Genomic DNA, 10866 nt, shown 5'->3' with positions numbered 1-10866 from the left:
GCCCTCTCTCCTTCTCATGTCTGTTCCTCTCTGGTCTTTTGAGTGGCCAGAGGTGGGGAGAAATCCTATGAGGTCACTTCAGGGGTCTCAGCACGGGGCCAAATTTCCCATACCACCTCCCAGACTCTCCATCTGGGTGCCACTGGGATGGCAGCACACCCTGGTGACAGGAAGGGGACATCCCTTTTGGCACCTTCAATCCTCACCCTGGCCAGAGGAAAGAGGCACGAGGCACCATGATGCAAGGTCGGGCAAGCTCACGTGCAGAGAGAAAACGCTTCTGCCCATGGAGAGAGCACTAGGAAGAACCAGGGCCAACACTGGGGGCAGCCCTTCCACTCACCCCAGTGACAAGAGACCCAACTCAAAACCAAGGAACAGGGGACGGTGAGTCCGTGAATGAGATCAGGGCAGAGCCTTGTCTGCAAACATTTGCGAGTCTTGGCAAAGAGGAAGGGATTTTATTCTAGAACCCAGAAGGCAACTGGGGACTCGGGCACAAGATGAGCAGGTGACCCCAGTGAGTGAAGCACTCATTAAGGGAGTAGCAGGGACAGGGGCCGTGTCTCGGAGTGGCAGCCTTCACTCAGCACCCACCATTCAGCACCACGCGCCTGGGGTGTCTAGGGCAGCACTGTCCGATTAATATGTCATGCAAGCCAGGGGGCCGTGGGGGGGGGCAGAATATTAAACTGTCTAGTAGCCACATTGAGGAAAGTAGGATGAAACAAGTGAAATTAACTTTCATATATTTTATTTAACCCAATATATCCAAAATATTATCATTTATTTTATTTCAACACGTCCTCAGTATAAAAATGGCGGTCTCTTACATTCTTTCCTACAAAATTTCTGAAATCCGCAGACAGCCCATCTTAATCTGGACCCATCACATTTCAAGTGCTAATGGTTGCATGGAGCCAATGGCTACTGTATTGGACAGCGAAGTTCTAGAACCTTCTGTTTTTTTCTAGAACAATCAGAAATCCACTTCTTTTTATGTGGAGTTTGTTGGCAACGAATAGAAAGAAAAACTGTTAACGTTATGCAGGCCAAACAAAACCAGCCCACACGAGGGCCACTGTGGCCTGCAGGACATTCATTTACAAACTGGACAAAGGGATACCAGTCGTGGGGGCAGGGGTCACACGGGGGTTCTATGGTCCCTTTTCTTTTTCTTTTTTTTTTGAGGTTTCCTGTGTGGCAGTCCCCATGCTTGCTCCTTAAGGTACCAAAATAAGTAGGACGTGGTCCCTGTGGGCATCTTGGGAAAACAGCAGCTGGGCCGCGGAGTAGGCAGTGTTCTGAGGTTCAAAACAGGAAGTCTCTGAGCACTAGTCCCAGCTCTATCGCTAGCTGGATAAGCTGGGATGTGGCCCTTCATTTCTCCGGGCCAAGCTGTCTTGGCTGGAAAACTAAAGAGTCAGACCAGATTTCGATTGATGGTGTTCAGACTGCACACAGAGAGGTGCCACCCCCCCACCCCCCTGAATCAGCCCAAGCGGCCCGGTTCCTCCGTTTTCCCACTCAGGCTTCTGGGTAAAATTCCTGTAAACAGAAGGTGACTTGGCTTACAAGAAAGAAGCAAAAACCGTTGAAAAACTACACAGAGGTGGCTAAATGCACAGGCTGCGGCATCGGGAAGCTCAGGGACAAACGCCAGCTCTGCCCCTTGCCCCTATGCCCTGGTTTCCTCCTCCTACTCAAAGTACCCCCCGTCAGGGGTGCTGTTGGGGTCCAGCGGCTTCATCCGTGCAAAGCACACTGCCAGGCACTCAGGCTTGGGAAACTTCAGCTACCCACCTGCCGAAGCTTCCAGAGCCATCCGACAGAACTGAACATGGCTCGGGAAGGTCTTGGTGGACATCTAGGGAGTCAGCCTGAACCAGGGGGCAAAACTCCAAAAGCCTGACAAGGTCCAGGCACCTAACACAAGTGAAGGAAATAATAGGCCAGGTGTGAAGCCGATTGGGAGGGAGACGTGGAAAATAGTTGGCTTTTCTTTTAACTCCATGAAACAAAAACAAAAAACACCCGTGTCAGCCCGATAATAAATGGTAGCAACCCCTCAGCCAAGTCCTGGGGATGGTGATGGAAGGCTCACATCTCTTCCATTCAGCTCCAGCCATCTGTTGCCACCCGGAAGCGAGGACCCAGCATTGTCAGGTTGATGGATTTTTTTTCAAGAGAAGCCAGAAATCCAGATTTCAATGTGGAAATCTGATTTCTAAAGGCTGGCAACAGATTCCATTTATTTATTTATTTTTCTTTTTAAAGGAAACAGAGTGGCTCAACAAAATGCCAAATGAGGGCAAGACAGGGGCTGCCCACTGGTGATCTCTACAACACATGCTCTTGAAGGTCCTCTGCAGCCCTGGGATTCGGGAGAACTGCCAGGAAAGTTCTGTGCCAAGATAAAGAGAATCTTCAAGATTTTCTTTTCTTCCCCACCACCCTGCACCCCGAAACCTCTTCCCCAACACAGCTGTGAGGAGTGAGGGTGCAGCTCAGAGGTTTGCTCAGAGCAAACTCGGGGAACCCAGTTTGTCACCTGTCTGCTCCTCCCAGGCCTCGGTCGCCTGCAGGCTGTCAATGGGATAAAGGAGAAGCAGAGAGGGGGGCCGGGAGGGACCCCACAAACACCAGAGAGAGGGCAAGGAGTAGCGAAAGAGGCATCATTTTCCTCGGTTTATTTCAAGAGAACAAAGAATCAACCATCAATTCTGTACAAAAATGTGGCTGTTGAGCCACAGTGACCCTCAGGCCAACCCCGTTTGCCACGTCTGGCCCCCTCGTCCCCTGCTAAATTGTCAAAAAATGAGGACAAGACCAAAAAACCCCAAACTCTGGAAAAAAATTATGTTGAAAAGTCAGGGAGACCGTCCCTCCCCTCCTCCCTCTCCCCAATCCTGAACTTTGGGGGGTTTGGTGGGGAGGCTGCGTTCTTGGCCACGATGGGAGGTCAGACAGGTGGGTGTGTGCAGGTTTAGTGTTTGGCAACGGGCAGGGCTGGGGGTTAGGGTCTGCAAGGGAGCCGAGGGGCTTTGGGGGAGGGAAAAGATCTCCGACCCTGCCCCACCCCACAGGACACTCAAAAACAGTTTATAAAAATCAGGGGCCAGAGAGTAGAAGAGAAAGGAGTCATCAGAATCAAAAACTAAATAGTGGAAAGATTTTTTTTTTTCTTCTCTAAAAGGCAAAAAACTACAAACACCCCAGGTCCTGAGCTCCCCAAGACTTGGGTCCTCCACCGCCCCCCTGAAACCCGGCAGGAGGGGGGCCAGGGAGTGCGGAGAGGTTGGTTCTTTAAAAAGTCACCCCTGGACGGGAAGGCTCTTCGTTGTTTGCTGCCTTCCTCCACCTCTCGCGGGCCGCCGAGGAGAGGGATGGCCGGGCCCAGGGCTATGCCGGCAAACTCAGCTTCTTCCCCTTCAGGACTGTGAGGAGACAGAGCGGGCAGGCATTACCGGGGGGCCCTGCGGAGGGGACACCCTCCCACGCCCGCTTGGATGCTCAGCCGGTGGAGCGGCCGGGAGGGTCAGCCGCAGGGCCCTGCATCATAAGCTGGGAGGACAGGCCTGAATTGCCCAGCGGCGGGCTGAGTGATGCAGGCAAGAGGCACCTAGGGGTCTCAAAAGGACAGGGTCCAAGGGCCTGGTAGGGCTGGCCAGGTGCCACCGCCCCCCTCCTGCCCGCCCCCCTCCCCGCCCAGCCTCAATCCGGAGGGGCCGCAGGCTGCCTCCACGCTCTGCCCTTACTGTCCCTGCTTTCCCTCCTCATTTCTCAGCTCCCTGCTCCCGTCGCCACCTCCTCAGACCACCCCCCCCCCCATATAAAGCAGCCTCCTCAGCCTCCCCGGTTGCTCACTGACACATCCCTGGCTTCTTTCTCTCTTGCTGTTTGCCACCATCTCTCTCTCGTTCATTCACCATCACCCCCAGACTAGAACACAGGGGAGGGGAGGGCCACCTTTTTTCCTTCTGCTGCACGTCCAGAGCCTAGCCCTGGCCAGGGACACAGAAAGTGCTCAACACATTTGTTGGATGGTTGAATGAATGAATGAATGAATGAATGAATGAATGAATGAATGTATGAATCTTGGCGGGCCTGAGTCCCTGAGGGTGAGGACAGAGACCAAGCAACAGAGAGGAGCCTCTCCCTTCTCTGAGCGCTGCTGGGATTCGGGAGGTAGGAATTCTGATCTTTTATGGGACCTGGAACCTCGGGGTGGGAGGAGGGCCCTAGGACAGATTCTGAGAGAGGAAAAGTCAGAGGCCACTCCTGCCCGCTCTTTGTCCTGTCTCTTCATCCTCCAAAGGCCCAGGGGCTGGGGAGAGGGATGCCCGCTCTTTGTGGGGTCAAGGGAGGACGCTGCTCTGCCAGCAGGCAGCACCCCCCTGCCCCCCACACCTCCGATGCCTCGCTGCTCTTTCCTCAGGGGCACAGGGGCTGGGAGAATGATGCCTTGATTCTTAGGTAGGCAGGGGCTGGAGGTCCGAATTCCTAGGCGGGCAGTGAGCCTGGGACCCCAGAAGCTGGCAGAGGAAGCCTGCCCTCCCTCGAGGGCTCCAGGGCTGGGGAGGCGGAGCCTGGGCCCCAGGGAGGGGGGGAGCCGGGGTCGGGGCAGGATGCCCCGCAGCCGGCCCTCCACGCTGGCTACCTTTGGTGATGTAGAGGTAGAAGAAATCGCAGTAGAGGACAGTCTGGACTAGGCCCGCCACAATGGCGATGAGGTCGAAGAAGCCCTCGAAGTGGTAGCGCCAGATCCAGTTGAAGAGATAGAGCGTGCGGTAGACGCCCAGCGCGAACAAGTAGTGGCTGGTGATCGTCTCGGCCTCCCCCGTCTTGCTCACCATGAACAGCTGGGGCAGGATGGCTACTGACTCCAGGTAGATGGAGAAGGTCCAGAGGATCTGTGGGGAACCGAAGAAGCAGGGGCAGAGAGCAGGGTGAGGCGGGAGGGCAGGCGGCGGGCGGCCTCGCGGTCACCCGGCGCAGGGGTGGTGGAGGGAGAACGGGGACCGAGATGCTGAGCGGGCCCAACAGTGATACCAGACACAGCTCCACCCACGTCCCGGACTCTCCCACTTAGTCCTCGCCACCACCCCTTCAGGGAGAGCCTGTCACTGGCATCCCCATTCTATGCATGAAGAAACTGAGGCCCAGAGATTTGCCCAGGAGCACGTAGCTAGGAAGCAGCGCAGCCAGGACACGAAGCACGGGTCTCTGGAGGCAGTGCTCATGAGCACTCTGCAGTCATGCCCCTCCAAGAGGCAGGCCAGGCTGGAATCTTGGCTCTGAGATTTCCCTTCTCTGAGACCTTGGGCAAGAGACCCAGATTCTCTGAGCCTCTACCTCCTTATTTCTAAAATGGGGCTGATTTTTCCACCCTTGCTGGGGCGCTATTCAGTGTGTAATCTTTAGAGACATAAATCAGGCTCTGTCACTCCCTGGCTTGAAGTCCTCCAGTCACTGCTTCTTATCACAGCCAGAATAAATGCCAAATTCCTAATGGTGGCCTTCAAGGCCCATTCCAGCCTCGTCCCTTACTCCCTCCTTTGCGCTCCAGGATGCAGCCTCCTAGCCGGTACTCCCAACACGCCACACTCCTTCCTGCCCCAGGGCCTTTGCACTCGCCATTCCCACAGCTCTCCCCCCAGACTGTCACATTTGGCCTCTTCCACCTCCTTGCAGCCTCGTTCATCCATCACCTCTGAGAGAGGCCTCCCCTGACCAGTCCTACCTCCAGGACTGTCACATCATCCCCTCTGTTCTTCCTGGCAGCTCTCAGCAGAACAAGAGCGAGCTCCACGAGGCCCAGGATCCTACATCTTGTTCACTCTGTGGCCACGGAGCCAGGCACATATTCGATGCCTGAATGAATGAGTGAGTGAATGGGAGCAAGCCCCCCGTGTGCTTGTCTGTTGCCGGCCACCATTTAGAAAGCAGTGACAATCATCACTTGTGGGCAGGACAGGGCATCGTAGGAGGGGGAAGGAGAGACTGCAGACATCTGTCAGCTCCTTCTCAGCCCTCAGCAACCTGAAAGTCCCAGCTGGGGTGACTTTTGGCCTGCAGACGCACCGAAACCTCCCCTCAGAGAACGAGGCCAGGTGGCAGGTGGGGCTCCTCCTCAGCTGTTTTGGTTTTGTGGGAGAAAAGGGGGGAACATCAAGAGTGCATTCGTAACAATTCACGCTTACACAGCTTTTACCATATCCAAGGCATTGCTCTACCACCTTATGGGTGTTAACTGGCTTATGTCTTAATCCCAGGAGGTGAAGCCTGTTGTTATCCCCATTATACAGAGAAGAAGACTGAGGCCCAAGGTCACACAGCCACAATATGGGTAGAAATAGACTCCTACCCAGGCACTGGACTCCAGCACTCACTCCCATAATCACTCAGGATCCTCCAGCACAGCTCTTAGCAAGTCAGGTGTATTGAGGCTCTCAAAAAACATACCCATTAAATTGATGCACACCCAGCTGTTACCCCTGGGGTCACCCTTGGAGAAGAGACTTATGACAGAAGAGGAGACGGAAGGTCACATTTTCATTGTGTTCATTTCTCTATTCGTGATGTCTGAATTTTTTTTTTTAAGGTTTTATTTATTTATTTGACAGAGAGACAGCGAGAGAGGGAACACAAGCAGGGGGAGTGGGAGAGGGAGAAACGGGCGCCTGTGATGTCTGAATTCTTAAAGAATAATTTTCTTCCATGATTCAAAAAAAGGGGCGCCTAGGTGGCTCAGTCTTTAAGCATCTGCCTTCGGCTCAGGTCATGATCCCAGGGTCCTGGGATCGAGCCCCGCATGGAGCATTCCAGGACAGGCAGGGGGAGTGGGAGAGGGAGAAGCAGGCTCCCCGCGGAGCAGGGAGCCCGATGTGGGGCTCGATCCCGGGACCCTGGGATCATGACCTGAGCCAAAGGCAGACGCTTAGCGACTGAGCCACCCAGGCGCCCCAATAAATAAAATCTTAAAAAAATAATAATAATTTTTTTAGCATGCACCAGTTAATACCATGGGCTTTGCAAGCAGGTGGACCTGGGTTCAAATGCTGTGAGCTCTCCCCTCTGAGCCTCACCTTAGTGCTCCAAGAAATGGGGATGAGGATGTCTGCGTCCCGGGTGGCCAAGGGTCAGACAGGATGAGGACCTATGTAGAATAGCCAGCGCAGAGCTGGACACACAGTTGGTGCCAATACTTTGCACAAGTGACCTCCCTCCTCTGAATGAGGGAACCGCAAAAGCTGGAGTCAAGTGTCCTGGGTTCTGGTCTGGCCACCTCCACCTAAAGCAAGCCCCAGTACTTTCCCCCTGCCTCTGTTTCCTCATCTGCAAAATGGGTAAGTGCTCCAGGAAAGGGGTGAGGACAGTATGTTTGCAAAGACCAGGGCCTACAGCCAAGTCCAGGGTTCCCGCCACGGCGCGGTGCAGCCTTCCTCTGACATTCCTGGGACCCGTGAGCCGACATCGCCCTTAGTCAAATTTGTCTGGCCTGCACAGTGCTTTTGGAAATATATTTTGAGGGGCGCCTGGCTGGCTCAGTCCGAAGAGCCTGCGACCCTTGATTTCCAGGTCATGAGATCAAGCCTCAAACTGGGTGTAGAGATTACTAAAAAAAAGAAACTTAAAAATAAAAAAAGAAATATAGTTTGAATATGTGGCCAAATTTGTAAAGCTCGATCCTTCAGGAAAACTCCTGAATTGGGGCCTCTGTTGAAAACATCAGCACATCTGGCCACTCAGGGCCAGCTTCCTGCAAGACCTGGGGAGGGAAGGCTGCTCTGATTTTCTGATTCCCGCTGGGCCTCAAGAGGTATGAGATCACAAACTTAGCACAGGCCCTCTCAAAATTCTTCCCAGGAATTTGTACAGGCGCTATCAAAAATGCCGCGGAATAAAAACCACGACTTTTAGGAGAAGTATCAGCACGGTATTAAACTTCAGTCATTAAACTAACACTGACACAGGACTTGCTACCTAGGGCCAGACGCTGTGATTTACCACTATGAACCTCTCATGAGAACCCTATGAAGAGGGAATTGATTATCCCCATTTTACAGACAAGGAGACTGAGGCCCAGAAAAATAACAGACTTGCCCAAAGTCCCACAGCTGCTGAGTAGTAGAAGCTGGCTTTTGAATCACCCCTGCTCTCTGGTTCCACAGTCTCTGTGTTTAACCATGAGACCATGCCACATAATCAGTAAATCCTCACAATGACCTGATCGGGACCTTACAGATAGGGAAACTGAGGTACAGAGAGGTCAAGTCACATGCCCAAGGTCACGCTAATAGAAAGTAGCTGATGTGGGATTCAAATCCAAGTAGCCTGGCTCCAGAGCCCCTGGTCCCAATTCCTGAGCTACTCATTAAGCCAATGACCTTGGACAAGTCATTTAGACTCCCTAAGCCTCAGTTGCCTCATCTGTAAAATGGGGCTGCTGTACAAAGAAATGCTTAGAGCAGCACCTGGAGCGCACTGAGTGCCGCTATTATTGCATTAATACCATCCAACTCCCAAACCTGTGTGCTGAACTTGTATGTCCTAAAATAAAGAAGTCTGGGGGTGCCTGCGGGGCTCAATCGTTAAGTGTCGGCCTAAGGCTCAGGTCATGATCCCAGGATCCTGGGATCGAGTCCCGCATCGGGCTCCCTGCTCAGCGGGGAGTCTGCTTCTCCCTCTGCCCCGCCCCCTGCTTATACTCCCTCTCTCTCTCTCTCTCTCTCTCTCACAAATAAATAAATAAAATCTTTAAAAATAAAATAAAATAAGGAAGTCTGAGCAAACCCTGAGCAAGGAAGCCCTTGAGAGGGTCCACTGTCAATAGCTGTTCTGTCACCCACCACTACCAGGACCCTGCCAGGTAGCCTACCTCTAGAGGGGTAAAATCATGGTTGACCAGGAACGCCAGGATGGCCGTGGGAACAACAAGGAACTCCACCCGGAATGTATCGTGGTTCCCATCGTAAGTGGCTTTGAACTTGCTGTAAATCATCCAGACTGTGGTGAAGGAACAGGCAATGTAGACCACCTGCCAAGGGGATATGACGAGGAGGGCACTTCAGCTCAAAGTGCAGGGCCTGAGCCTCCAAGAGATTGGAACTTAGAGGAGTCTGCAACCCCGGCCACTTCCTCCCTCAGAACCAGGAGTCCAGGACCCCAGCCTCCTCCTTCAGACCCAGGAGTCCTTACCCCCAGTCCCTCCTCCCTTACATCCAGGAGTCCTCACCTCCAGCCCCCGTCTCCCTTGGACTCAGAGGAGTTTGGAACCCCAGCCCCTTCCTCCCCTGGGCCCAGGAAGTCTGGGCTCCATACTCCCTCCTCCCTAGGACCCTCACTTGGCTCCCCCCTCAGGAGGGGCCAGCAGGTGGGGTAGAGGCTTTACCTTCATGCAGGTGTTGTACAGTGAGATGTAGTTGGTGAAGAGGTCCAGGTATCGGGCGGTGAACACCACAGCAAACAGGACCTGGCTCTTCCCTGAAATCCCTGCAGTCCCAAGAGAGAGAGTGGGGGGTAGGCTGGGAGTGGGCTGCCTGGGGAATAAAGCAAGGCCCAGCGCCTGGGACCAGCCCAGAGTCGGTTCCAGAGTGCAGCTGTCCCTGGAGGCCTCCCCAGCCCTCCCCGCCTGAGCAGGGCCCTTTCCCACGGCCCGCAGCCAGGGGGCAGCCCGGCCCCGAAGCTACTCCAGCCCGAGGCTCTGTCCCAGGCTAGGCCTCACGGCCACTCCCGGCCCCCTCCGGGTCCTTCCACAGTCCGGACACAAGGTGGGGCCTCGGAAGGACCCCACTTGACCTCAGCCCCCTGGAACCGGTCGCCGCTGTCCCGCTCCCTTCCTGGCCGCCACGGTCCACGTCACCAACTCCCGGCCACCTCCCTGCCTGCCACGGTTCCCGGGGCCACCAGAGAAGGGCCCGGGGGTAGCTGAATTGGGTGCCTGGAGCCACCCCCACCAAACTGTATGCACCCCTCGTCTGGGGAAGGGAACTGACCCCCCGGTGACCCCGGACTGGAAGGGGGATCCCCAGCAAGCAGCGGGGGACTGGGTGGGGAGACCCGTCCCCCTCGTGCCTACAAACCCTTCCCCGAGTCCTGCGATGTCCCCTGCGCTCTCCCCCCTTCTCCCGCCCCGCTGGGCGTCTCACCGGCACAAGAGCGGGACTTCCAGATTTTGAGCAGTAGCAAGATGATGGCTAGGAGGTGGGAGAGGTCTCCCAGGAATCGGAAGAGATTCATGCTTTGTGGGGGGGGGGCTCTGGCAGGGCTGGGCTGGCGGGAGGCAGGCTGGAGGGGGTCTGCCCCCCGGGGCTGATGTTCTGGCCGGGTGGCTGGGCTGGGGGGGGGGGCGGGAGAGGGGCCCTCGGGTGGGCTCCGCTCCGGGGAAGGGGCTCTGGGAGGGGGAACCGAAGCCGGAGCTGGTGGCCGAGCAGGAGCTGGGAAGAGGGAGGAGGGCGGGAGGGGGGAGGAGTCCGGCAGGAGGCTCCGCCCCCGAGGGCGGAGTTCCGGCTCTCCGGCGCCCCCTATGCCCGCACCTCCCGGCTTGCGGGGAATCGGCGCTAAAGGCACCCCAAGGCTGCCTGCTAGGAGTTTGTGGGGTCGATGGGATCTGAAACTCCCAAGTCCAAGTCCGGCACCTGCTCCTCCAGGCGGCCTGTGCCTTTGCGAGGGTGGCGGCTCAGCCTCCCAGGCTCTGCCGTTGTCAGGGACTCGGGAGGCTGGGCTGCGAGCTTTTTTAAAAATCCTAGACAGGGCCCCAGACGCTGGCCTTTCAGGGGCCTCCAGCTCCAGTCCACCCAAAAGACCAGAAAGCAGCCCCCAGCCCCTCCCTCAGACCCAGGAGTCTGGCGCCTCAGCACCTTC

At 55.6% G+C, this 10866-nt stretch overlaps 1 protein-coding gene across 1 annotated transcript; it reads right to left on the bottom strand.

The window, feature by feature from the left end:
* Positions 1 to 2661: 2661 nt before the first annotated feature.
* On the bottom strand, positions 2662 to 10438 carry KDELR1 (KDEL endoplasmic reticulum protein retention receptor 1). The gene is made up of 5 exons (XM_025849781.2): positions 10152 to 10438; positions 9395 to 9495; positions 8882 to 9040; positions 4661 to 4913; positions 2662 to 3437 (listed from the first exon to the last, which is right to left on the bottom strand). Exons 1-5 carry the CDS (start codon positions 10240 to 10242, stop codon positions 3403 to 3405), a joined length of 639 nt encoding a protein of 212 aa, XP_025705566.1. The 5' UTR covers positions 10243 to 10438; the 3' UTR covers positions 2662 to 3402.
* Positions 10439 to 10866: the final 428 nt, after the last annotated feature.

The sequence above is a fragment of the Callorhinus ursinus genome, unplaced genomic scaffold, assembly GCF_003265705.2.
Source record: "Callorhinus ursinus isolate GAN/ISIS: 27379988/994484 unplaced genomic scaffold, GSC_fseal_2.0 scaffold71, whole genome shotgun sequence".
Classification (NCBI taxonomy): domain Eukaryota; kingdom Metazoa; phylum Chordata; class Mammalia; order Carnivora; family Otariidae; genus Callorhinus; species Callorhinus ursinus.
Note: the sequence above shows the minus strand (reverse complement) of the source record. Positions and strands in the feature narration are given on the sequence as shown.